The following is a 27,741-nucleotide window of genomic DNA, read 5'->3' on the forward strand; positions in this document are numbered from 1 at the left end:
ACATTAAATTTTTAGCTATCAATACTAAAGTGAGAACTAGAAAGGAGCTCAGAAATATTCAAATGCAGCATTTCCCTAGTCAATCTGATAAAAACTTTCTCCGGCATGCATTAAAAACAGAGTCTTAGGCCGCACTGCAGACCTACTGAATGATAATCCCTGGGAGAGAGGTTTTGTATGGTTACGAGAGCCCCAAGAGGTGGTTTTAACGATTAGATAAATTTGGAAAACACTCTTCTGTATCTCCATGTCCAACATGGCAGACCTGTGTCTATTTAAATTTACACTGGTTAAATCAAAAGACTGGGTTGCACTAGCTATCTTTTAAGTGCCCAATAGCCACGTGTAGCTAGTGGCTGCCATACTGGGTAACACACATATAAGACGTTCCTATGACTGCACAGAGTTCTACTGAACAATGCTGATTCTACACCAGCCCTTCAACTACGAGGATGAGAAAACTGAGACCCACGATTTCATCTGCCAAGTGCCACGAAGCTAGTCAGTGGCAGAATTGAAATACTAACCTAGTCTGCCAGTACCTCTCTTACTACATCATTTCATCCCACCTCAAACCAGGCTTTTTCCTATGTGTATTATTTCCTTTCCACCCTTTCTTGGGGGTTCCAGAAAAGAAAGAAGAAAAAAATCTGTGTGTGTGTGTGTGTGTGTGTAAACCTTAAAAAAAGTCATTAAAAAATCATGATTAAATCTCAACCAATCTGCAATTTTTGTATAAAACTAAAGGTAGTGTTGGACAATTACTAATACCCTGGTGTTAGGAGGCATATCTTATCTTATTTAACTTTTAATTCCTTCCTCTTCTATTGACTTGATGTTTTCATCTTTCTCTTGGACTTGAAACCCTGAAACTAATGTTACATTTTAACTGGCTTACCTTAATTTTTAAATGTGAAAAGGTTACATCTTATTCAGCAAACATTTTAAAGATGAAAATTGAGAAATAAGGAGTAACCAAAAAATAGTGACTTGTCTAATTTTAGAATGTGGTCACTCAAACCACCGGGTACTCTTGGCTTTCAGTAATCTAGTGGTTTTGTATTTATGACATTAATATGTTGTTTTCACTTGTAACCTACAGCTCTACCTTCTTTTGACTACTATGTCATATTTTCAAACAATTTGAGGGCCTAGAAGCATCTAAATATGTTGGATGGTTTAGATTCTAATCAGGTCAACATATAACCAGTCACAAAAAATACAACAGTGTCTTCTTTAAAAATAAAACCAGTTGTTCCTGTCTAGTATGCTCAGAATGCAAATGTCTCCAAAGTCAGTCAGCTTAAGTCATGACAGTTCATGTTTAAAGTGAGCAGGAAAATAACTTGGAACTCCATAGTAATTAGAACTTTAAAGACAGAATTACACAGCTCTATCAGTTTTTTTCAGTACCTAGCATTCATTTCCATGTTAAATTCTAGTGACTAGATTTAGATGAAACTGATGTCAAACTATAAAATTAAAAATTGGATTGTCTAAAAACATGGCCCAACATAAGATACTTATGAACAAATACTTATTCAAGACAGTTTTGCCATAATTTGCAAGGCACCCAGAAGCCTTGAGATGGGGTTCTATATAAATAGAAGCTACTTGTTATTCAGAGAAAGAGATGGTGCAAAAACAAAAAAAAACCAGCTATTTTCTTTCAAAACACTCACTGGTGTTGAGGTAAACAAATAAAAAAATACAGTCCAAGTAAGAACGGTAGAACAGAGCAAGAGTCGCTAAGTCATGACAGGGGGAGAGAGAAAAATGTCTGTGTTTCAGTATTTTAAGCAGGTGACTGGTAGTTTAAGAGAAAATTTATTCTCTGGCTTTTAGACCAGATTCATTACTTCTACACATTATCTGTTATGTCTTGACTCCACTTCACTATATTAAGAAGAGGAAAAACAAGTGCCCTGAAGATTCTTATGCCAACAAAACTACTTTTGGAGGGGGCACAGCTCACCAAATGAAGAACATCAGAAAAACGTTAACTGACAACAGCAGAAAGGGAACTATCTCAACGACTGAGTGATAAATGGCATATACTAATGTAAAGAGCATGAAAACTATTGCAAACTGTAAGCACATATAAAAGTGTTCCAAAAATTTCAAATCTCATAAAAGAACTGCAAAAGAAAGTAATAATAAAGAAAGAAATGAAAGTATTGTGAAAGACCGGCCTTGAGAACTAAGCCCAGCTTGAAAGGAAGACAGGTCAAAAGGAAGGGAGGGGACAGTTCTGACCACCTCTGTACCAGGAGATGCTTCTAACAGCTCCAGTGCGCTCTCCCCAAAAGACAATTTTAGGCAGTTTTAGGGAAAGTGATTTAGGCAACAAGCACATGTGCTTTGAGAGGGGAGAAGTACAGAGATGCTGATGAATTTTCTACCTACAAAAAGATGCACTAGTGAGAGAAAACAGCCATGAAATCCCAGACTGTAATTCCCAAGCTTCCTGTAGAAAAATATCAACCATTCTCAGACATACAAGCCAGCGCATTTGAAAATGACCCAGCAAAGTTTTCAGCCGGCCCTCTCTCTCAAACCCTCCTTCCTCCACTTCCCTGCTGTTCTTTCCTGGCACACAAAATATAGGCCAATGAGCGGTGGGTGGGTGAGGAGGATGTGAGAGAAAATTTGAGAAGTAAAAAAGGGAGCAACTTAACAAGGACATGAATGAGACTGAAGGGTCTAATAAGGGTAAGCAAACAATTCGAACGAAACGGGCCTTCCCGGGCAGCAGAGAGCGTTCAGTGCTGGTAAGGGTTTAAATAGAGGCCAGACTACCTACCACTTGTCAGAGAGGCTGCAGAGGGGACGGCTGCTTTGGGTGACCTCTAATGTCTCTTCCGACTCTGAAATGTTAGGATTCTTATTTCACAAAAGAGAACGCAATGGTCCCGAAAGCCCACCGACCTAGAACCCTTTTAAATAAGCGGCCCAGGTGGCTGCTTCCCAAACACCACTCCCACCTCTCCCTCCCACACGTGCCCACCCCGCCCCCTTTCAATATTTCCACCTCCACGTGCGAAATGCCTCGCGGCACTCGCCCCGCAGCGGATAGGCACCTTCCCCCGCAAAAGCATCCAAACTAGGCCCCTCTGGGGCAAGTGAGGACTCCACTCTCCCACCAAGGACGGCTAAAAAAGGAAAAGTCTCAAATCCAGCCTCCCTCCCCCCTATCAGCTAGAGCTGAAGGGGGAGGGGGGGGCGGAACGCAGAGAAAAACTTTCTTCTAAAATTTTTCTTCCAAAGAGTGGAGGGAGTAGAGAGAACCCCGCCGAGTCCGGGGCTGAGGGGGTGGGGGGAGGGGAACCCCCAATCGTTTAACGGCCGGTAGGGGGAGGGGGACTCTGGAGGTTGAGGGGGCGTGGGATGAAGAAGCAGGCCTGGGAGCGGGGTCAAGGAACTGCAGGGGTTCCTGGGGTCGGGGAGCTGCAGGCGTCCCCCCCACCTGGCACACAAAGCGGCTGCCGCGCTCGGCTCTCACCAGATCCTTTGTGTTTTCCATCAGGGCCTCATGGGTAGGGGTTGTCCGTGCTCCCCGGGCCCGCGGCGCCCCCTCCCCGAGCTGGGGGCAGGCGCCTCTCCCCGGGACTACGGCGACTACAGGGGGCCCCCGTTGGGCCCAGACCAGAGGCGGCTGCGGCAGCCCCCGGATTTCCCCCCTTTAACTCGGGTGGCCCCAGGATATCAACAACATTAGCATAGCCCTCCCTCCCCAGCGCGCCTGCGCCGTGACCCGCGCCCCGATTGGCCCACTTCCCTACATACCCTCCTCTCTCTCTCCTCCAGCGTGGGACCCTCTGCAGGCTCCGTACTCCAAGGGCCGTACCAAGACGAGGGGGTGGAAAAGGCAACCGCGGCTCGTGTCAACTCGAGTGATTAAAAAGTCAGGAAGAAGAGTAGAAGTTTCATTCAGTCATCCCAGCTTATACTCTGGCTTTCTTCTGCTCCTTTCAGTCAGTTGCAGCTGCGAAGTTGTGTTGGAAAAAATTTTCCACTCCAGTCACACCGCTTCCCCCTCCACCCGGAAGATTGGTTCTCCCGGAGGAACTCCCCTACGGGGAGGGGTTGGTGAGAGGAGTGGGCGTTACGTAGCGAGAGAGTGTTGGTCACGTGCTAACAGGCCGCGCAGGCTCCTTCCGACCCCGCGGGGCCTCAGCAGCCGCGGAAACCGAACCGCGTCGGCGCACGCGCAGCGAGGTTCCACGTGAGCGCCTGCGTTTCTTCTCCAACCCAACGATGCCGCCGGAACGTAGAAGCCGAACGAAACCGGACCGGAGAACCGGAGGAAGGCTGGGCCGGAAGAGCCGAATGAAGCCGGACCGGAAAGCCGGAGCAGGGCCGGGCGGGCCGCCCCGAAAGGCTGCTCCTTCATCCCAGCGGAAACCGCCGGCCCGGCCGAGCGCAGCGGCCGCTGCGATCGCAGTCGCGGCGGAGGAGGAGAGACGGCTCCGGCAGCGGAACCGCCTGACGCTGGAGGAGGACAAGCCGGCCGTGGAGCGGTGCCTGGAGGAGCTGGTGTTCGGCGACGTCGAGGACGACGAGGACGCGTTGCTGCGGCGTCTGCAGGGCTCGCGGGTGAGGGAGGCCGCGGCGCGCGGGTTGGGCGCGCTCGGGCGGGGCGCACGGTGGGCGGCGAGCCTCCGGGGGCGGAGCCTGGGCGACCTGCGGCGCCGGGAGCGCTCAGGTCGGCGGGCTCCCGAGAACGCGGGCGCCGACGACGGGTGCCAGACTGGAAGTCTCCGCTGGGCGGAGACCTCGCCTTTCTCCGCCCCCGGGGGTAGCCCCTGCGTCTGGTATCCAGCAGGCGCTCTTACACGTACGTGTAGCGAACTGCAGTCGTGACCAGTTTTCGCGGCTTAGTCCGACTGTGCTCCCTCCAAACTCAATGTTTTTTCCTCGTGGCCGTTCGATCTCCAGCCTCGGTACCTTGCCGTGATTCGGGAGTTACGGAATCGGAATGTGCGTTTTAAGACTCGCCAACTTCTGAGAATGATTGTGTTTGTCTTTTCACCAGATCATTGTTCGTCTGTTGGGGGCCACATATTTTTTCTGGCAGTGAAAACCCTGCATGCTTTTTATCATCCCTTTTGGACATTTTTAATCACTTTTTGGGGACACTTTTAATCATCCCTTTTATGCTATGCCTGATTTTTCTTTAAAGATAGGGAGTTCCAGTCAATGGGGGAGACACAGCAATGGGCAAAAACAGACAAAAGTCTCTTGCTCTTTTGGAGCATGTGTACTAGAAGAGGAAGATAAAGTAAAATGCAAATATGTCAGTGACGTGTGCTGAAGAGAAAAAGAAAAAAAGCGCTAGGGAAAGGAAGATGAGTGTGTGTAGAGGCCTGTGAAATTGAACATAGCATGGCCAAGCAAAGCCTCACCGAGAATACTCCGTTTGGTAAATGAATGCCTACCTCGCAAGTGGCCAATGTCAATTGATTGTCAGTATCTCCTTTGGGTGCTTATGAGGGAAGCTGCAGAAATCTCTGGCAGATAGAGAACTGTTCCTGGAAAGCTGCTGGCCTTTGGGACAGTATCATAGTCAAGATAAGGAACAGTCTGTGTGAGGTGGGATGTATTGGGCTTTGAAGGATCATAGGCTGGTAACACAAGTGAGAAAATATTTGGACGTATCTATTAGTGGTTTTGGGGAAAGCTCAAACTCAGCTTCTGGGAGTATTCTGTTGTAGATTTAGGTGTGATAGTCTAGTGTAAGTTTTCTTAAGGTAGGGGGTCAAGAATGGTTATGAACAATGGAGAAGAGGTATGTCTAAGAATATGAAATGTCAATTAAGGATGGTATTCAGTCATGTGACTGAATGATGTCAGTCTGCCTCTGGTCCCGTGATTTCTGTAGTTCTGGAATTTTTCCAGCTCCTTTCCTCATCTGTCAGCTCATCTTTTGTTGTTCTCATCTTACTTCGTCCTTTCTTTTCAGCATGTCAGCTTTTCGCTCCTTGACTGTTTTGTCCAGTATATGGTGCCATTCTCTCATCTCTGCATTTTCTGTTCTGCCTCCACCATTTGGTGTGGTAGCGTTCTGTCCCATTATTCCATCAGAGGGCCTACAAAGCGTTCTACAAGACTTCTTAGGGTGTGCGCGTCTGCTGAAAAACTCAGTGCTTGAGGGCATTTTGTCTTCTCTAGGTTCAAGTACAGGAAGACTCAGGTGACTCGGAAGTGGAGAATGAAGCAAAAGATAATTTTCTATTCCGAAAGAAGCCAGTTTGGGTTGATGAAGAAGATGAAGATGATGAAATGTATGTTGCCTAATTTTTCTTCCAGAATCCCTCTGGATACTTAAAAAATTATTTTGTTAAGTTTTAAAGAGGTTCTCTTTACAAATATGTGATTACGTGAAGATCTAAAAAATACCGTAAAGCAGAGGAAAGAAAAGGTCATTCATAAACCCACCACTAAGGGAGAACCACTGTTAACATGTTGGCATTCTTCTCTCCTGCTCTCTTCTCTTGTGTGCTTTATCGAATAGCAAAGAAAGCAATGTTTGGTGTCACATTTGAGTTTGCCTTTTAATTTGGCCAGTTCTTAAGTGACCAAGGGCAGGTTTGGAACCTGCCTTTTCTCTTTTGAATGGAGGTAATAATAGTAGTATCAGAATGCTCTTACAAGCATTTCCCCCCACTTAAGAATGAAAACTTTTATAAACGGTTTTAAATGGATATATTATAGTCTATTATGTGAATTAACTATAATTTACGCAAGTATTATCAGATAGGTTTTCCTGTTTTTCCCTTTGATAAGTTGATATTGAGACATGTTTTTCTGCATAAACCTTTTTCTCCTTTCTAATTATTTCTGTGAGAAAGATTTTCTGAGGTAGAATTACTTAAACAAAGGGCATGGGCATGTGTAAGATTCTTGATAAAAACTGCCAGACTGACCAAGAGGTTCTCCCCGTTTACCTTCCCGTTGAAAGGCGTCCATTTCACTCCATTCTTATAAACAATGCTTAGTTTCTTTTCAGACTTTGTCAGTTTAATGGGCGGGAAATATCTTCTTAATCTGTGTGATTTTTGTCATTACTCATTGGTATTTTTCCAGAGCAGCCTCTATTATGTGTTTATCTTTTTAAAAAAATTAATGTGTATTTGATATTCCACACCTTACACATCTTGACCTATACTTAATTGTGTTCTCAGATTTTTAAAAGCAACAATTAGTTACGACGAATCTTTTAAAGTCATGTAAAGCATACTGTTCTGTTTTCAATAGGGTTGACATGATGAGCAATCGGTTTCGGAAAGATATGATGAAAAATGCCAGTGAAAGTAAACTTTCAAAAGACAAGCTTCAAAAGAGACTTAAGGAAGAGTAAGTGTCTTTTTCCATGTAATTTACCAAGCTGTAATTTATCATCAGTGGTTTATTTGGATTCACCGAGTCTTTGGCTATAACAGTTTCTTGGGTAGTGAGATTTCCATTTTGAAGTAGAAAGAGCATTGCTACTGGAAGGGATGGTTTAAGTTTTAGTATTTTGGAGGGAGAGGGAATACAAATACAAAAAAATTTTGGAAAATCTTGTAATCCTACCACCTACATATAATCAGTGATAATATTGCATACTTGCTTGTTTATTTGGATATGGTAAACCATCTCTTTTCCATAACTTCTAAGCTCTTTTAGTTGAACAGAGCTGGGAAATGTATGTATATTTTAAAATAATGACTTCATGGGGCGCCTGGGTGGCTCGGTTGTTAAGCGTCTGGCTTCAGCTCAGGTCATGATCCCTGCGTTCTGGGATCGAGCCCCACATCGGGCTCCTCCGCTGGTAGCCTGCTTCTCCCTCTCCCACTCCCCCCTGCTCGTGTTCCATCTCTCACTTCCTCTGTCTGTCAAATAAATAAATAAAATCTTTAAAAAAAATAATGACTTCATGGGGCACCTGGGTGGCTCAGGTGGTTAAGCATCTGACTTCGGCTCAGGTCATGATCTCAGGGTCCTGTCATCAAACCCTGCGTTGGGCTCTGCACTCAGCAGGGAGTCTGCTTCTTCCTCTGTCCCCCGCCTTCCCAGCTCTTGTGAAAGCTCCCCCCCACTCTTTCTCTCTCTCAAATTAACAAATGAATAAAATCTTTGAAAAAAAGCCTTTCTTTTTAAAAAAAGATAAAATAAAATGATGATTTCATCCTGATTCTTCCAGTTCAAACTTACAGATCTTCAAAAGTTTTTTCTTTCAGTATTTTATCTAAATTCAAGTTAGTAAACATGTAGTGTAGCGTTAGTTTTAGGGGTAGAATTTAGTGGTTCATCACTTGCACGTAACACCCAGTGCTCATTACAAATGAGTGCCCTCCTTAATACCCATCACCCATTTATGCCATCCCCCCACCCACTTCTCCTCCAGCAACCATCAGTTTGTTTCCTATAGTTATGAGTCTCTTATGGTTTGCCTTCCTTTCTGTTTTTTTTTTTTTTTTTAAGATTTTATTTATTTTAGAGAGAGAGAGCTCAACCGGGGGAGGGAGGGGCAGAGGGAGAGAGGGAATCCCAAGCAGACTCTGCTGAGCATGGAGCCTGATGAGGGGCTCGATCTCAGGACCCCGAGATCATGACCTAAGCCAAAACTGAGAGTCGGTCACTCAACTAACTGAGCTGCCCAGCCGCCCCTCCCTTTCTGTTTTTCTCAGATTTTATTTTTCCTTCCCTTCTCCTATGTTCATTTGTTTTATTTCTTAAATTCCACATGAGTGAAATCATATGGTATCTGTCTTTCTGACTTATTTTGCTTAGTGTCATATACTCTAGTTCGATCAAAAATACAAATTTTTAAATTTAACTCTTCATTATAATGATTAGGTACTGGTTTCAACTTTCAAAAACATTTAAGTGTTTGAGTATTGAATATTTGAAAACTTGGTACTTTAATTTAACTTTATTAATTTTTCTTCCAAACCTTTATTTAAATTCTAGTTAGTTAACATATAGTGTGATACTAGTTTCAGGAGTAGAATTCAGTGATTCATCACTTACATATAACACCCAGTGCTCATAACAAGTGCCCTCCTTAATGCCCATCACCCATTTAGCCCACCCCCCCACCTACCTCCCTCCATCAACCCTCAGTTTGTTTCCTATAGTTAAGAGTCTTATGGTTTGTTTCCTTCTTTTTTTCCCTCTACCAGTAAGTTTGTCTCTCTTGTTTCCTAAATTCCACGTATGAGTAAAATCATATGGTATTTGTTTTTCTCTGACTGATTTCATTTAGCATAATACATTCTAGCTACATTCAGATTGTTGCAAATGGTTAAGATTTCATTCTTTTTGATGGCTGAGTAATATTTTAAACACACACACACACACACACACACCACTTTCTTTATCTGTTCATCAATTGATGGACACTTGGGCTCTTTCTGTAGTTTGGCTGTTGTTGATGGTGTTGCTGTAAACATCAGTATGCATGTATACCTTCGAACCTGTATTTTTGTATCCTTTGGGTAAATACCTAATAGTGCAATTGCTGGATCATAGGGTAGTTCTGTTTTTAACTTTTTGAGCAACGTCCGTACTGTTTTTCAGAGTGGCTGTACTAGTTTGCATTCCCACCAACAGTGTAAGAGGTTCCCCCTTCTCCACATCCTTGTCAATGTCTCTTGTTTCCTGTGTTGTTAATTTTAGCCATTCTGACAGGTGTGAGGTGGTATCTCATCATGGTTTTTATTTGTGTTTTCCTGACAGTGATGTTGAGCATTTTTTCATTTGTATTGGCTAGTTGAAAGTCCTTGTATGCTAATTCTGTCATGTTTGTCATTTCTGTGTCTTTCTGTTGACTGATTTTTGTTCTGGTTATGGTTCATGCTTTTCTATTTCTCTTCATGTCTAGAAAATTTGATTATAGATTTTGGGCAGTGTGAATGTTAAGTTGATCAATGTCTGGATTTTGATTTTTGCTTTTAATGAGGGTTGAATGAGTGAATATTGAAAGAGTGAGTACTTTTAATGAGTTTTTCTTGGCAGGCAATTGACTGGCTTGGAGATTAGTTTGATCCTTTCAGGATGTGTTTTTAGCTTTGTTGTAGAGTAGCATTTGCTCTAGACTGGTTTAGCCACATTTCTAAGATAGGCCCTTTTTGCCATTGCTACTGAATGCCCTGAGTTTTCAATAAGGACCTTGCCTTGATTGTTGGAACTCAAGTGTCTGAACTCTGGTGTTGTGCAACTTACAGCCCCCTGGTAGTTCTCTGCCTGACCTCACGACGTTTCATCCTGTGAATGTGCAGCATAGTGTTCCGCAAAAATGTCTGGGGACCCCAGTGCCGAGTTTTGGAGCTTTTTTGTTTTAAGTAGGCTCCACACCGAGCATGGAGCCCAACATAGGGCTTGAACTGACGATCCTGAGATCAAGAGCTGAGCTGAGATCAAGAGTTGGATGCTAAAAAAAAAAAAAAAGAGAAAGAGAAAGAAAAAAAGAGTCAGATGCTTAACTGACTGAACCACCCAGGTGCCCCCTTTTAAAAAAAAAAATTATTTTTTATTTTTTATTCATTTTTATTTTACTTTATCTTTTTAAAAGATTTTATTTATTTATTTGATAGACAGTGAGAGAGGGAACACAAGCAAGGGGAGTGGGAGAGGGAGGAGCAGGCTTTCTGCTGAGCAGGGAGCCCGATGTGGGGCTTGATCCCAGGACCCTGGGATCATGACCTGAGCCGAAGGCAGACGCTTAATGACTGAGCCGCCCAGGCGCCCCTATTCATTTATATTTTAATAAGGCAAATCCTTTTTAAAAATTTTTTAAATTTTTTTCTTATTTTTAAGTAGGCTCTACACCCAGCATGGAGCCCCATTGCAGGGCTTGACCTCATGACCGTGAGATCAAGACCTGAGCAGAAATCGAGTCAGTCACCTAACCAACTGAGCGACCCAGGCACCTGGAGCTCTTTCTTTTTCTCTTCTGTTGTTCACTGCCCCTCAGATTCCAGTTGTCTCAGCCTCTTTAAGGTCTGACTTTTTCTCACTGGTTCTGTGCTAGGGTCTCAAAAAATTGCCTTCAGGGGAAAATCCTAGGATGGCAGCGATCACCTTTTTATTTCCTTTTAGGGATCTCAAGCTTGTGTTGTTTGTTGTCCAATTTTTGAAAATAGTTTCATATATTTTGTCTAGTTTTCTAGTAGTTTATGGCCAGTGGACTGAGTTTGGTGGCTTTGTCTGTACTTCTGTATTAAACAATTAGAATGCCACTGTGCACTCTTCCAGAAACCAGACCTTCAGAATATGCTTCTCATGCTTCTTGTAAAGCTTCCTTTTTCCAGAGTGAAATGTTCCAATTTTATTCAAAGGATGCGTGATTGTGTTTTGTATATTCTTACCAGCCCATTTTCTTTCAGATGTGTTTTACTATGTGCTCTGTTACTGTCGCGTTGGTTTATAACCACATACAGAGTTCTTTGCTTAGTCCCAACGTCTGAGATGTGTTGATCTGAGCAAATAAACAGACATGTAACTAGACAAAAATAATTAACAAATATGTGTCCAGGTGTCCTGTATCCAAGACTAGTTTATATGGTTAGAGCTTCAAAAGTTTCCCATGTAGGCAAGTTGGGACTATTCTGTGTGAGTAGTCCTTCTGTTCTTAAAGATAATAATTTCTTTGGCAGAGATGAAAGCATGTATACAATGCTTTCAAGGGTGAGCTGATGTATACTCTTTAAATCTCTTAAGCTCGGTGAGCATTTATTAACACAAAAGTTCGTTTTTGTATTTTTGCTTAGATTCCAGCATGCCATGGGGGGAGTACCCGCCTGGGCAGAGACCAATAAGCGGAAAACATCTTCAGATGGTGAGTATTGATATCTCTAAGTTAGTCAATAAGTCTCTGTTCCTGTTCTGTTCTATGAGCTTTCTCATGAGGCTCGTTAAAACCTGGTGTTTCAAATATGTTTTTTTTTTTTCTCCATTAAATGTTTGGTTTTGAAGTCTACCGATTCTGTGAGGGGAGCTCTTTTACAATAGTGTAAGATTTATTTAATAGCACGTTCTCTTTTGTATGGACGGTATCGGATGAATTTTATGATGTTTGATTCTCAACAGAACTATGTTGTGTTTATGGTATAGGATTAAGGAAAAATAACTATTACTCTTCATTCAGAGCCCCTTCTGAAGACATTGGCAGCTAATGTAGCTGTCTGTTAGGAAATGGGACATGTAGGGAGCACGTGTCCGGTCAGGCCCAAGATGATCAGTCACTTCGTAAAAACCTATTTTTCAACTCCAGGTTTTAACTTTGTCTTGTACCATAACTGCTTTCTCCTTTTTAGATCCTTGAGTTTAGATATTATCGGTATGGATAGCTTACCAAGATCTGATTTGTGTGCTCCGAGTTACACATTTTAGACTTGGAATTGACTTTTGAAATCCTTTAGGGAGTCTGGAGTATATCCTCCCACATAATGCAGGAACTCTCTACTTACCATCCTCGATTTTTGATGAGCCTCTGTTCGATTACCACCACCACCTCTCCCACCCTTCTCCCCGTCTCTGTTAGTCCAGGCCCCATGGTATTCAAGTACAGGGAGCCCGTATAAAGAACCAGCTGTTTTCTGTAATTCTGTTAGAAAACTCAATCTGTTACTAAGTCAAAATTTACTTTCTGGTTTCCAGCCAGATACTTTTAGAGGTTGAAGGAATCTTAGTGATATAGCCTGAATTTATCCCCTGCAAGAATCTTTTCAACAGCATCTGTTAGATGGTAATTTAGCCTCTGCTTAAGCATGTCAAATAATGCTGTACTCTTTACGGGTCTGTTTTTCCCTCTTCTCTTTTCCTTAAGAACTAATTGTTAGAATTTTTTCAAATTTCGAAATTTACTTCCCTACAGTATGTAGTCCTACCTTTTAAAAGTATACAGTTAAAAAAAAAATTTAAAGAAGTATACAGTTTATTTTACCTCTTGTCTTGTGTAAAAGTCTGTGATTGAAGGAATGTCTTTCCAAGTTTGTTTTTTAACAAGTTTAACATCTTTTGACCTTTTTTTTTTTTTTTTTTTACAATATATGATTTATACCTCCTTGGTTACCAGTTTGCCCTCCTCAATGAGATATAATTTTATTACCCGTTTTAGAATGCCACATTCATAGGCTATTTTATTTATTTATTTTTAAAGATTTTACTTATTTATTTGAGAGAGAGCATGAGCAGGGGGAGGGGAGACAGAGGGAGAGGGAGGAGTAGATTCCCCGCTGAGCAGGGAGCCCTACACGGGCTCAGTCTCAGGACTTTGGGATCATGACCTGAGCCAAAGGTAGATACTTAACCGACTGAGCTACCCAGGTGCCCCTTCATAGAACATTTGGATACATGTAATTATAGGTAAGGTTATGCTAGCTGTTGAAACAGAAAACCTTCGAGATCCCAGTGGATTAATCCAATAGAAGTTGTTTTTTTTCCATGCGTATAAAATGACGGTGGTGAGAAGGGGATGGTGTGCTTTAGGGACCCAAGAGATTCTGCCAGCTTCATGCTGAGTTTTTCAAAGTTACCCAAGAGGTTGACATGGCAGCTTCACAGGAAGTGAGCAGCTCACCCAAAAGAGTGTTTTATTGGCCTGTCCTGGGAGTGGCATATGATACTTTGACTTAGATTTTATTGGCCCTAGCTGAGTCACAAGGCCACACTAACTTCATGGGCTCCCAGGCAATGCAGTTTGTCATTGTATCCATGAGAAAAAAAGAAACGGATTAGGTCACTCATTAACCAGTCTGCTACCATCGGGATATCCCGGTCTACTACCTTCATTTTACAGTGGAGGGGAGTGAGGTTCAAAAAGATAAAAGTGACTTGTCCGAGGTGTACTTCTTAATTGGCACAGTGGTGACCAAACCCCAGCCTCATAGTTGTCCCAACATGTCATTTTTATCGATAAATATTTCATCTGGTATCTTTAAAAGAGAAGTACTCCCTACTTCAAATGTAATTACAATACAATCATCGTAGGCCTTCAAAAATCAATAGTAATTCCTTAATAGGATGGATTGCTTTATTGTTGCTATTTTGTTCATTTATCTCCTCCCACCCCCCAGTCCAGGTGCTTTTAGCTTGCTTTGTATTCTGCTTCCTCTTCACAGTGCCTTTGAATGTGGCTTGATGTCTTTTTTAAGTTTTGGAAATTCCCACTGATTGTCTTCAAAAACTGTTTCTGTTCCAGTCTTCCTTTTCTTCTGGGACACCAATTATATGTGTGTTAAATGTTTTATTTATTTTTAAACGTATTTTGTGTTCTTTTCTGCATTATCTGTCCTTTTTGCTTTCTGTACTTTAGTCTGGATATTTTTTCTGATCCATTTTCCAGACCACTAATTGTCTCTCCAGCTAATTTTTGTATGCTGTTAAAAATATCTACTGGGATTTTAATTTTAACTACTGTAGTTTTCAGTTCTAGAATTTACATTTATTTCTTTTTTTAATAGTCTAGTTCCCTGGTTCAATATCTGAATATTGATTATTCTTGAACATATTAAACATAATACTTGAAAAGCTTATGTCTGAAAAACTCAGTTATTTAGATCTCCTGTGGAGATTGTCTGTTATTCCTTAGGTTTTCGATCAAGTTACCTTACCTTGTCATTATTGACCTAGTTATATTTCATTGAGTGCTGGACACTGTATGTTAAAAATAGCGTTGCTTAACAAGAAGACAAGGGTATCTTTCTCCAGAGAATTTGTACATTTGTTTCTGGGTAGTGGCTGGGTAAGGGGCACTAGCAATCCCACAACATCTTACTCCAGTGAGAGATTGTAAGGATTCAAAGCTGGGTTTTAGTTCATGGAGGATTTTGTGAAAATTCTTTGATTTCACCCTTAATCCTTGATGTAGCCTTTTGTGGCCCCAGCCCGAAGCCTGGTGGTTTACCAGACCCCCTTAAGAACCTCAGAGGGCTTTTAGTGCTGGTTTTTGCCCTCTTCTCCCTGTGGGTGTTTTAAAAATGTTTCTCAGCTTCTTGGCTCTACTAGAATCATCAGGAGAAAAGCAGCCCTGTTAGCTCTTTGAAGTTCTGATACACAGTGTGCTGACCTTGATCTCTCAGCCAGCTGAAAGTGCTAGTCCTTTTTCATGTGAGTTACGTTAGATCTGCTGTCTACCTTATTGCCAATTTTGCCATAATTATGAATTGTTCTTTTTAAATTAAATACTGACTTTAACTTTTTTTTTTTTTCCATCCTGTTTTAGTCACTGTCTGTGAATGTGTATCTTTCGTTCCAGAGTCAGGCTTTTATTTTAACCATATCTGTTGGACTCTGTGTCATTTTCCGCCTCCCTTTCAAATTTATTCTGCTGTTTTACTTTTACCAATTGCAGTTTAAATAAAGTGATTGAGATTGGAGCCTGCAGTGGGCGGAGTTGAAGTTTGAAATACAGACCTTTGGGGAAAGTAATGGGCATCTCATTGATTCTAAAGCTCAGCCTTGTGGGTTTGTTTGACTTAGATGAAAGTGAAGAAGATGAAGACGATTTGTTGCAAAGGACTGGGAATTTCATATCCACATCAACTTCTCTTCCTAAAGGAATCTTAAAGGTGAGAGTCGGTGAAGTTGGGCCTCTCCAGCTAACTACCTCTGAAACCCAGTGTGCTTCCCGATTACGAATGTACGGGTTCATGTTCTCTGTGGGATTAAATGTGTTGCTGCCGTTTATTCTTCTTCTGCAGAAGTGGTCAAGAAGATTAAATTATGTCCCCAGGGATCTCTTAGCAGTTGTGTTTGAGTTCTCCTTTTGCGTTTCTCTTCATTTCCACGGGCGCTGGCCTGGTTCATACCGCCGTCCTCTGTTACCTCGTGTACTGCAGTCACTTCGTGACTGGTCTCCCACCTCCACTCTACTCTGCTCTTCCTGTTCTTCATTTAGTCATAGCCAGGAGGGGTCTTCTGAAAAGAAAACATCAGGTCATGTCACTTTTCATCGCTTTTTGAAAACTTCTGAATTCTTTATACGGTCTACACTGTTCTTCATAATCTGGCATCTGTGTATGTCTGAAACTTCATCTCAGAAGTTTTCCTCTTATTTCCTATCCAAGTTCCGTGGGCCTTCTTTCTGTTTCTTGAATACACCGAGGACTTTCCTGCCTCAGAACTTTTACTCTACCCCCTGCCTGTCTGTTCTTGAAGCACTGCTAATGGCCAACCCATTTGTACCCTTTTACTCAGATGACACTTAGAAAGGTTCTTTCTGGCTATCTTGTCAAAAGTGCTCCGCACTGGTTAGACTGTATCTGACTTGTTCATTGTGGTATGAAGTGCCTGCCCAACACAGTGCTTCCGTTAAATGTCTGTTAAATGACCAGCTCTCTCTCTGACGTAGATATTTTCCCCCATGATAAAATGGTGGCATGCTTTAGATGGGGGAGGGAACCCTATTATGGCAGATTACAAGGAGACAGAGTGATTGTGTTTTCCCCCACCTTATGAAGACCTTTTACTCAGCTCTTCGTCGGATAAATTCACCTTCACCGAAAACACAGTTACCGTAAGAATCTAACTTCATTTCTAACAAAACATACACATAGTACTCACTTTATTTTTTGTATAGAGTTTTTAGTGCAGAGAGAACAACCTGTAAAAACCAAGAAATAACTGAAAATAGTTTAAATTCGTAATGCGTGAGGTCATCATTACTTTAGACTAGGAACCATGTATTCTGAGAGAACGTAGCTGTCCGTGCCAGCCACAGAACCATGGGGACCATTACAGAGTGCCTCTTATTTTGTGCTGTGAATGCAGACATGCTAGAGTAGCAGTTTTAAGTAAAGTAACCCTGGAAGTCAGTCTTCTAACCTATATGGGTGTATCATGAGGAAATGACTGTATTCTCATTCTCCAGGACCGTAACGATTTCACCCCCTCGTTTGAAAGATGGTAAAAATGGATTATTGTTTAGTAAACTGACTTGCTAGTTGGTGGTAGAGCTGTGGTCTTGTGGTTACCATTCCAGTGTACTTTCTTCTCAGCATGAGCTATGTTAAAATGTCTTTCCTTCATGCTTTAAAGAAAAGAATGTTGGAGGGGCGCCTGGGTGGCGCAGTCGTTAAGCGTCTGCCTTTGGCTCAGGGCGTGATCCCAGCGTTCTGGGATCGAGCCACACATCAGGCTCCTCTGCTGGGAGCCTGCTTCTTCCTCTCCGACTCCCCCCTGCTTGTGTTCCCTCTCTCGCTGGCTGTCTCTGTCTAATAAATAAATAAATCTTTAAAAAAAAAAAAATGAAAAGAATGTTGGAGCACTTGGGTGGCTCACTCGGTTGTGCGTTTGCCTTTGGCTCAGGTCATGATCCCAGGGTCCTGGAATCGAGCCCCGAGTCCAGGCGCTCTGCTCCACGGGGAGTCTGCTTCTCCTCCTCCCTCTGCCTTCTGCTCTGCCTACTTGTGTGTGCTCTCTCTCTCTCTTTCTGTCAAATAAATAAATAAAATCTGAATGTTAACCCATTTGAATTGATACAGTTCTCACTTCTTTTTCCATAGCTGAAGAACTGTCTCCCTGCTAACGCGGAACGTCCTACTACCGCTCGGGTCTCGTCCGTGCAGTTCCATCCCCGCGCGCAGGTTGTGATGGTCGCAGCGCTAGATAACGCTGTGTCGCTGTTTCAGGTGTGCATTTTTAAATGGAAACTTGTAGTGAGAAGTATTTATTCCCAGGACACAGTATGTGGAAATAACCAAAAGGAATGTTCCGCCTTTCCTTATAGGTTGATGGAAAAACAAATCCTAAAATCCAGAGCATCTATCTGGAAAAGTTTCCAATCTTTAAGGCCTGTTTTAGTGCTACTGGAGAAGAGATTTTAGCCACGAGCATCCACAGCAAAGTTCTTTATGTCTACGATATGCTGGCTGGAAAGTTAATTCCTGTGCATCAAGTAAGAGGTAAGGTTTCTATTGAACATGCTGCCAATCACCCTCCTCCCTGCCAGCCCCACAGCTGAGTTCATGTAACAGTTTTAAAACCAGTTTTCCCCCATAGGATTCTTAAAAATTAGAGTATCTTTAGTTTTAGTATTTGGAAAATGTCATTGTGTTGAGATAATACGTTTGAATGGAAGTAGTGAACTTTTTATTGAGCGCTTCTGGGAAAATTGGAATTGGGGAATCTATATCTCCCAGAGCAGAAAAGCAGTTGCAAACACTTCACTGTAAAATTAGTAATTGATGCTGCAGAAAGAGCCTGGGAGCTGGAAGACCCGAGTCACAAGTCCTCAGACAAAGTATTTCACCTCTCTGGTCTTCAGGAAATTTGGAGTCTCTCTTACCCTTCTAGTGTCTTTTACAACAGATTTTTGGTTTACATTTAAAGGAAATAAAGCACTGCTTTTGGAGATTGTATTTTGAAGACTACTTAAGAAAATCTTTCATTATTTGAAAATTTATCTTCCTCTGTCCCTCCCCATTCTTCCCCTGCCTTCTCCTTCCCGCATCACCACAAAATCCAGTGACCCCTTCACGAACCCTCTGTGAACCAAAGCCCTTGTAGTGAGGTTGGCTGGGTTAGCATTATACGTTTTGGGAGCTGGTGTTAATGATGCCGTGGCTCCGTGGCAGTCTCCCTGTTAAACTGGATGTGTGTTTGGGGCTGTAAAGGACAGGGGTAGCTCTGTACAGCTTTTTTCCTACTAATGGTTCAGAGTGAACAAGGCCAGCTTCAGAAACATTTATAGTGTTTATCTCCACTGTTTCCTGACACCTTTGGTGATCCTTTCCAAGTGAATCCTTAGTTTAAGCATGCTTTAAACCAGTGCTTCTCAGACATAAATGTGTTTAGGGACCCTCTAGGGATCTGATTAAAGTGCAGTGATTCTTGGGTCTGAGGTGGGCCTGTACTGAAGCAGAAAACAATATGTAGTTGTTAACTATTTTCACATATTATTCCATTAATGAAAAGGAGTGAGGTTTTGTCCATCCTTGCCTTGCATTGTCCTGGGAAAAGCAAGCAGTTAGTGGCGAAGAGACAGTGATGTTTATGCTGGATCTGCTGGTGCGTGGGACCGTTCATTTGATCACCAGCTGCTTCTAAGACGTGGCATTTATCTTTCCCCCTCAGTAGTCCCCCTTTCCTCTTTCCTCAGTAAGCATAGCTTGGCAATAATGATGATAATGATAAAATAAATGTATTTCTTTTTGTGGGGTTGTTGAACACTGTTTTCAGTCTCATTATAAAACACTAAATAACTCGAAATAATTAAGGACATTAGAATTAGAGGGAAAAGTCGCTGACTGGTTAGAATATGCAAACATGGGGTTCCTGGGTGGCTCAGTCGGTTAAGTGTCTGCCTTCAGCTCAGGTCATGATCTCAGGGTCCTGGGATCCAGCCCTGAGTTGGGCTCCCTACTCAGCGGGGAGCCTGCTTCTCCCTCTCCATCTCGCTGTGCTTGTTCCCTCTTTCGCTATCTCTGTCAAATAAATAAAATCTTTAAAAAAAAAAAAAGATGTGCAAACTTAAACATTTGTAAACTCTTTGTCTTAAATGTGAGTTTGAAAAATGAGTACAGAATTGATGCATTCTGAAGAATTCTGAATTGATGGTTTATTCCATTAACCCACTGGGGTTCATAATGGGGTCCATGGACTCTCAAAATTCTGTGCTAGAATTTGGAGGCTTGTGAAATCAGATGGGAAAAATATTACATCTTTATTTTCACTAACCTATAACTGAAGTTTAGCATTTCCTTCGGTTATAAAAGTTTTGAACTACCACCATTTTGAGAAGAGGACCGTACGATTCACCACACTGACACACAAAAAGGTTGAGAACCCCAGATTACTAGGTGAGACTCCAGAAGCAGTTTCTGTTACATCATTTAGAAAGACAATTCTTCAGAGAGATATCTTGTTCTAGGCAAACACATAAGGAATTTGACCGTTTGGGAATTAAATCAGTTGGTCAGGCAGCCATTTTGACTATGGGTGTTACGGTGTGGTGTAATATTGGAGCTTCAGCTTTCTCTTTCTATAAAGTCGAGGGTCCTAAATACTAAAAGAGATTGTTTTAATTTTTTGATTTTTTTCTTTTATTTTTCTAGTTTTTATTTTAATTCCACTTAGCATATAGTGTTCTGTTAGTTTCAGGTGTACAATGTAGTGATTCAGCACTTCCATACGTCACCAGTTCTCATCATGACAAGTGTGCACCTCGTTCACCCATCCCCTCACCCCTCCACTCCCCTTCCCTCTGGTCACCATCCGTTTGTTCAAAAGAGATAATTTTTAAAAAGGCCCTAACTTAGCACCCAGTGGCACTTACTCTGGTCACTGCCGCCATCGTTAGGAGTAGTGTATGGTCTGTTTCATGGCAGCAAGTCCACTTTCCATCTTATGGAATTTGGCACTATTGTAATTAAATTGGCCATTCTTTTTCTTATCACTTGCTCTTTAGTTGACCTAAAAATCACATTCACAGATCTATAAAAAGATTTATATCTGGCATCTTTAAAGCATTTTGTCTTCTTTCTTAAGGTCACGTAAATTTTATCTGGTTCCTATTTTGGAAGGTTCAGCATTTGTAAAAATCTATTACAATATTGATATTAACATTTATTACTTTTTGTGAGGTTAAAAGCAAAATGCTGTATACATATAACTGGTTTTCTGTAAGTTTTGGATGAAAATACAGTTATTTTTTCGTTTTATTACTAAATCAACTGTCTGTCCTTATTTGCTGCAAGTCTAGTATTTCCTTCTGGAAGACAGTCCGCTCTCCTGAATTCCCTCAGAACAACAGGCTTACTCAGGCTGCAAGCATAAGGTCTTCTAGCCACCTGTAGCCGGAGAGCAGGCGTTATGTAATGAGCCCTCTGGCACTTTGCCTCTGGTGCTGCCACACCGGGTCTGTCTCTGCACAGTATGAGGGAACTTTGTTCCCTGTTGCTCTGATGATACATGCACAGTCCGTATTCCTCCATGGCTGTGGTAGTCCCCAGCTGTAGGCCTTTTAGTTCTCTCTTGCATTTCTTCTGTCCAGTTCTGTGTCAGTAGGATTAGGTCTGGGGGGTTTCCAGCTGCAGCCCCACACTGCTAGAACTAGCCTCCCTGCCCTGCTTCATCACGTGATGGGGTTTTCTTTATGCTTGGAGCTGTTTCTGTATACTATAGTCAGAACATAAGGTTTGCCCTGAATGGGGGGTGAAAATTACCCTAGACAGGAATAGGTTCAGAGTGAACTGTAGTAACTGGAAACATGTGTCTGGATTGATTTCTGTCAAGAGACTTAGGGGATAGTCTCTGCAGGCAGCACTAGAGTGGGAGGCCCAGTTTGTAGGATTGTGAACCATCTAAACAAAAACTGTTCATAGGCTGGAGGTGGTTTCTGGGAGCGTTAGCCAGCATTTTCCTTTAGGGGAACAAGGACTCCTCTTGAGTTTTATTAGTAAATTTATTTATTCTGATGGATGTTTTAACTTAGCAACTTAAACATTTTTTGAAATAATTTTTTTTGACCAAGCAGTACATTCACATGGTGCAAAAATCCAATATGTACAAAAGGGTAAAGACGGGAAAGTCTACTCTGCTCCGTTTCCCTTGGCCACCTGCTTCCCTTCCCTAGAGGTGGCAGCGGTACCTAGTCTTTATGTGTTCTTTCTGTTAGGCAGTTTTTTAATGAGTAAGTTTGCTCACTAAGAGTCTTGGTGGAAGGAGTCTCCTGCATTGTCGATGTGAGCCTTTTAGGCATGGAAAAGGAACATGTCCCTTTTTAAATAAGTACATTGACTGTCTGGCTTATGTTCTTAGATCCTGTGATCAGGTTACATGAGTCACATTTTAGGAAGGTAATCAACTCTTGCAAACACTGACACTTCATGGTTTTCTTTTTTCTTTTTCGTTTTTGGATCCACAAAGTTAAGACTAGACTCCTTCATTGTGGGATGTTTAGTTGGTGGCCAACAACTAGTTTCTACATGTTACTTTGTTTTAGCTGTTTCTGATGGCCATGTATTTCCCTCCTGGTAATGAATTTTGTAACAAAGAGGTATAATTTATCCTTTTAGTTAAATTACAGATGTCACTGTTGGAAAATTAGTTGGTATGTTTACTGTTTGGAGAGCTGAATCTCTGGCCACAGTTCAAATGGTGAATGTTAACCAAGGAAGAGAAGAGGAAGTACTTGTAATGGCCTTTTTTGAGTCATACTCAGTGACTTATTCCGAGTCAGCCTACTTTTGGTTTAGTTTGATGCATTTAGATAATTTTAAAAGAAATTCTCATTTGCCAGTGAAAGATAATGTTATTGAAAATCATATTAATCCTTATTGATTTGTCTCCTGTCTCAGGTTTGAAAGAGAAGATAGTAAGGAGCTTTGAAGTCTCTGCAGATGGGTCCTTCTTGCTGATAAATGGTGTTGCTGGATATCTTCATTTGCTGTCAATGAAGGTGAACCATTATTAGTGGCTGCTTGTTCTTTAAGGACAAGACGTTAGTGTAGGGATAGTCTTGAACCATAACCCGTGATGTCCTGAGATCTGCATCTTAAGCGGAGGGGCACGGTGGGACTTGGGGAGAACCTTTGGGTTTAGGGACGAAGTTGAGTAGGTGCTACAAAACAGAACTAGGTTGTTTGTATTCCCAGTGTGATTCTTCCACGCACCTCCTAACAGTATTTGTTATTCTTTCAGACTAAAGAACTGATTGGTAGCATGAAAATTAACGGAAGGGTTGCAGCATCCACGTTCTCTTCAGATAGTAAGAAAGTATACGCCTCTTCAGGTAGGTTAATGACATGATCATCTAAAGCTTTTTAAAAGCTTTGGATGTGTTTATATTTCAGATTTAACCAAAAACAGTGTTTGATTTTAGACTTTTTTGTGTTAGAAAGTCATTTTTATTTTTAGATTTTGTCGTTGCCGTTTGCCTTCTTATTTATTAATTAGTAATAGTGAAGAGCTAACCATTTAACCATGTTACCGTGTTTGGGGAGAAGATGGGAAGAAAATGCTTATTTAAAAGATGATTCATTCTCATATTTTCCTTTTGACAGTTACTTGGAATCATCACCCTTTTTCTTTTAGCAGTACCTTTTCACTTGGATAATGTTCTGAGTGTTCTTCATTTTTGCCTGAAAACAATTCAGATTTCACCCTCTGACATTCCTGTGCGGTTGACCAGCCTTGACAGTCTCTAACCTGGCACTTTTCTGCTCTTCTGCTTTTCTCATTGTCCTGTACCTTCTTGGGTTCTTAGTCCCTTTCTTGTAGGATCTTGGGGCCATCATAATCTCAGTGTAGCTCATGATGCTTGGTATGGGAGGTATCAGAGTGGTTCTGCCTCTCCAGTCTCGGGCTCTTTAGCAGAATTTTTGCTATACCTCAGCTGGCAGCACTTGATAATACAGCATTAGGTTTCTGTTTTTTGATTTTTTTTAAGTTATAATTGACATATAACGTATTAGGTGTACAACATAATGATTCAATATTTGTATCTATTACAAGATGATCACCACAATAAGTCTAGTTATTATCTCTCACTACACATACAGTTTTTTTTCTTGTGATGAGAACTTTTTAAGATCTACTCTCTTAGCAAATTTCAAATATGCACTACTGTATTATTAACTGTGGTCACCATATTGTACATTGTCTCCATGACTTATTTTATAACTGGATTAAAAAGTTGTTGTTTTTAACATTTATTTATTTTAGAGAGTGCACGAGTTGGGGGGAAGGGTGGGGGTGCTGAGCAGGGAGCCTGACATGGGCCTTGACATGGGGCTCGATCCCAGGACCCTGAGATCATGACCTGACCCAAAACCAAGAGTTGGACACTTAACTGGTTCAGAGTGATGTTCCTAATGAAATGGCCCTTGGATCCTGGGAGGGTCAGAGTGGGAGAGAAGAGATAGAGGGTCAGAAACACTAAAGTTTGGTATATGAATTGGATGCAGATGTAAAATATTTACAAGTTTGGTCATTACTATGGAGGTCTTGTTTTCCATAACAAAGGTCCTAAAAGCATAGGGAAGAGTAGCCAAAAGTCTGGCTTTGGTACCATCTAGATGATCTTCCTGCCGTTGATGCCTTTTCTTCCCATTTTAGTCTGTTGCTAGCTGGGCTCATCTTCGAATGCCTTCCTTTATTGTAACGTTACCATACAAACAAACGCAAAGATTTTCAAATGTGGCCCTGTTCAGTGTTTTCAAATACATTTTACTACTACCTAATTTCAAATTTGGCCCTGTTCAGTGTTTTCAAATATATTTTACTACTACCTAATTTAAACCCTTATGCCGGCCTGGGAAATCTTCTTTGTCAAGGGAATAGTTGAAATAGTGAGATTGATTGAATTCTCATTGGGAGGATAAAAATACAGAAAAGTGAACTTTAGGGGCGCCTCGGTGGCTCAATGGGTTGGGTGACCGACTCTTGATTTTTGGCTCAGGTGATGATCTTGGGGTCCTAGGATCAAGTTCTGCATTGGGCTCGCGCTCAGCTCGGAGTCACCCTGGTCTCCTTTTGCTCCACTGCCCCCCTCGCCCCACGTTCTCTCTAAAATCTTAGAAAAGCCAACTTTAGCACGATATCCACAGAAATCGCAGAGATGAAATGGGTGAGTGAGGAGCACCTTCGTGGTGAGCAGCCATTCAGAAATCTTTAAATGGGTGTGAGGAAGAGGGTGACTATCAGTATCATGTGCTTATAGGAGAGAGAAAAAAGAATAAAGGTGGATTTTGGCAATAGTAATTTCTTTCTTTTTTTTTCAAGTTTATTTTTTTTTAGTAATCTCTTTACCCAACGTGGGGCTCGAACTCACGACCCCCAAGATTAAGAGTCGCATGCTCTTCCAGCTGAGCCAGCCAGGCGCCCCGATGGTCTTTACTGTTACGGAAACATTCATGTTCCCTTCAGATTTAACACCCTCCTCGGTCTTGTACACGTTCTCCTTTCTCTAAACTCTTTGTGCTTATTGCTCACAGTTGGCGTTTATTATTTAAGATTTATTTATTTATTTTAGAGAGAGAGCACGTGCACTTGAGTTGGGGGGGGGTTTGCAGAGGCAGAGGGAGAGAGAGAATCCCAAGCAAGTTCCCTGCTGAGCGGAGAGCCTGACCCCGGGCTCGATCCCATCACCCTGAGATCATGACCTGAGCCGAATCAAGAGTCGGAGACTCAGCCAACTGTGCTACCGGGGGGCCCCTTGCAGTCGGCATTTATTATTGTTTAGATGATGTGGTAAGAGAGAAGCTGTGTGTATCTTAAGTTATAACTCCCTTGTGGTCTGGATCCCTTCGTTCTCCACTTCCTGTATCGTGACTGTCATCATCAGTTTGGTATGTAAATATCCTGACCTCACATAGTGCCTATTGATGGATGTTGGGGCTTACTATGGTGGATATTTTGTTTTTTCACATTTTCGCTCCACTAAGTCATCTGAGTGAAATGTAGAAGTTTTTTCTGAAAGCTCAACTCAAGCCAAGAGTTTGTGATTTTCATTCTAAACTTAAAGATACTGTTTATTAACTACTAGTTAGGATGCATATATGGGAATGTATACCAGAAATATTTTTAGGCCAGTTTTCTAGAGCTAGGACATTTATAGTGAGTTTTTGTTTGTAGTTCCTTCTGGTATTAAAGAAGGGCTAAGAATAGTTCGTTCACTTGGCCTTCAAGTTTAAAACAAAATTAACAAAACCCTTTTTTGGCTCTTTCATTCAGGCGATGGGGAAGTTTATGTTTGGGATGTGAACTCTAGAAAGTGCCTTAACAGATTCGTTGATGAAGGCAGTTTATATGGATTAAGCATTGCCACGTCTAGGAATGGACAGTATGTGGCTTGTGGGTAAGTAAAGAGAGGTTCTTATAACCTTAGCCATGTTGTGCTAATGAGAAAATACTGAAGAATCAAATACAGTAGGGGCACCTGGGTGGCTTAGTTGGTTAAGCATCCAACTCTTGATTTCGGCTTAGGTCATGATCTCAGGGTCATGAGATCGAGTTCCGCATCAGGCTTCCACACTAGTGTGGAGCCTGCTAAAGATTCTTCCTCTCCCTCTACTTTTCTCTCGATCGTGCTTTCTTTCTTTCTAAAATATGTAAATAAAATAAATAAAAGAATTAAATATACTAGATAGTGCTTAAGTAGTTCTGTTTATAAACTGTTCAGTAATAAAGAATCAGTACACCCAGGGCTTTTGCATTTTATTAATACAGTGTTTAATAATGTTAATGGTAGCTTATGAGCTCTTTGACAAAGAAGTACTGGACTGCTTTATGTTGTTGTATTTTTTCTTATATTTGAAATATTGTTTGATCACATGAAGTTTTCTTACTGCTGTTTTGACTTCTTGCCACTGACAAGGAAACAGAATAAGTTAAACCTTGGGTTTAAGTTTTAAAGATACTTAAGCAGTTTTTTCTTTGTTTGGCTGTGGTAGAAATCAAACATAGGTTCCTTAGAAATACTGTTTAAAATTGTAGAAACTTTGAAAATATTATCTAGAACATGTTATTGTGTTATCACTGGAAAGAAACGGTTCTTACACTGGGGGAAAGATGGCTCTCTTCTACTTGATTCTAAAGATGTATGGGGTGGGCGAGGGGGCATTGGAGACTTACCTGGATTCCTGAGTTAGCTACCAAACCACTCATCAGCACCTGTAACTTTAGAGCTTCTGACAGTGGATTTTTATGACTTTCTTAGACTAGACACAACTTCAGTCAGATCTCTCTGGGTGAGAGATGAAGTGGGTCTTGCCATCTGGAAGCACAGCATATTCCCCACTCTTCCTTCACTCTTTCCTTCGGGGTTAAGATTGGGGCAAATCCTTGTAAACATCCCCACCACCATTTGAAAATTGGTCACCCACTACCTTTGGGGCATGGGGGAGAAGGAAAGTAGGACCAGGCTGTGGAGCTTGGAGACCAGGTCAGAATGAAGGCCTTGACAAAGGCCCCTCCTGTCCTGTGTTCTCCCTAGTGACCACACCTACTGCAGACCTGGAGGGAGGGATGTGTCGGTATGCGCCCAGCATCTGCCCGGAGAGTGCGCTGTGGCAGCAGTCCGTGGTCGGCAGAACTTCTGGCACTAAAGCTCCTTTAAAATGAAGACTGGTTTGAAACTAATTTTAAGTAATTTTAAGTAAAATTGCCCCAAAATGATCTTCACTTAAATTTGTGAAGTTAGTCTTTTTCTGATTCTTGCCTCTCTTTTTTGAATCACTTTTACTATTTCATTCATTGGCCCTTTGAAGGGCCCAAACAGGAAAGAATCTAATACTAGTTTAAGCTCATTTGATTTTAATTATCCTCAGCGTAATGGAATTCTGATTCTCATGTGCTTGGGCAAAGACTGTTATTAGGTTTTTATTGTTATACCTGTAGGGAAAGGCCTTCACTTTGTTAGAGGAGTTTCTGAGGTTATTAGGGAGGTGGGGAAGAGTTACTGGTAGTGTAGAAGCCAGAGGCAGGAGAAGCTGAACCCCGCTGGCTGGCTCCCCTTTCCCCTTCTTCCCCTTCCTTCCATTTCTGCCCTGTTCCTCCTCTCTCTGCTCTCTGCTCCCCTCTCTGCCCTCCTCCTAGTTCTGCTATGAAACCCCTCTCCCTTGGCCTCTGCTGTTAGGAATTGATGCCTTTGATCTGAAAACTCATCTGTGTTGTATCTGTTAGTTCTTCTCATTCAGTGTCCTGACATAAGGTGGATGCTTTGTTTGTAGTTTTGCTCTGATAGAGCAGTAGGGAAACTATGTTGTAAATAGAGAGCTCTGTTCATTTACGTTATTGTTTTTTTTTTTTTTT

At 41.8% G+C, this 27,741-nt stretch overlaps 2 protein-coding genes across 5 annotated transcripts in view; one reads left to right on the forward strand and one right to left on the reverse strand.

The window, feature by feature from the left end:
- Window positions 1-3,722, reverse strand: part of MBTD1 (mbt domain containing 1) — a 66,447-nt gene extending 62,725 nt beyond the window's left edge. For all 4 annotated transcript variants that reach the window (XM_008687880.2, XM_040640849.1, XM_008687873.2 and 1 more), the window contains exons 1-2: window positions 3,503-3,722; window positions 2,804-2,867 (exon numbers count right to left, since the gene is read on the reverse strand). The gene's annotated coding sequence lies outside the window, so the exon portion shown is untranslated. The remainder of the gene's footprint in view (window positions 1-2,803; window positions 2,868-3,502) is intronic.
- A 518-nt stretch (window positions 3,723-4,240) lies between these two features.
- Window positions 4,241-27,741, forward strand: part of UTP18 (UTP18 small subunit processome component) — a 36,791-nt gene continuing 13,290 nt past the window's right edge. Inside the window, exons 1-10 of the mRNA XM_040640850.1 lie at window positions 4,241-4,596; window positions 6,172-6,284; window positions 7,258-7,356; window positions 11,757-11,824; window positions 15,469-15,557; window positions 17,493-17,618; window positions 17,717-17,891; window positions 22,287-22,387; window positions 22,630-22,720; window positions 25,663-25,786. Of these exons, the coding sequence (XP_040496784.1) occupies window positions 4,258-4,596; window positions 6,172-6,284; window positions 7,258-7,356; window positions 11,757-11,824; window positions 15,469-15,557; window positions 17,493-17,618; window positions 17,717-17,891; window positions 22,287-22,387; window positions 22,630-22,720; window positions 25,663-25,786 (1,325 nt within the window). The 5' untranslated portion in view covers window positions 4,241-4,257. The remainder of the gene's footprint in view (window positions 4,597-6,171; window positions 6,285-7,257; window positions 7,357-11,756; window positions 11,825-15,468; window positions 15,558-17,492; window positions 17,619-17,716; window positions 17,892-22,286; window positions 22,388-22,629; window positions 22,721-25,662; window positions 25,787-27,741) is intronic.

The sequence above is a fragment of the Ursus maritimus genome, unplaced genomic scaffold (genome assembly GCF_017311325.1).
Source record: "Ursus maritimus isolate PB19 unplaced genomic scaffold, ASM1731132v1 scaffold_24, whole genome shotgun sequence".
In the NCBI taxonomy this organism is placed as follows: domain Eukaryota; kingdom Metazoa; phylum Chordata; class Mammalia; order Carnivora; family Ursidae; genus Ursus; species Ursus maritimus.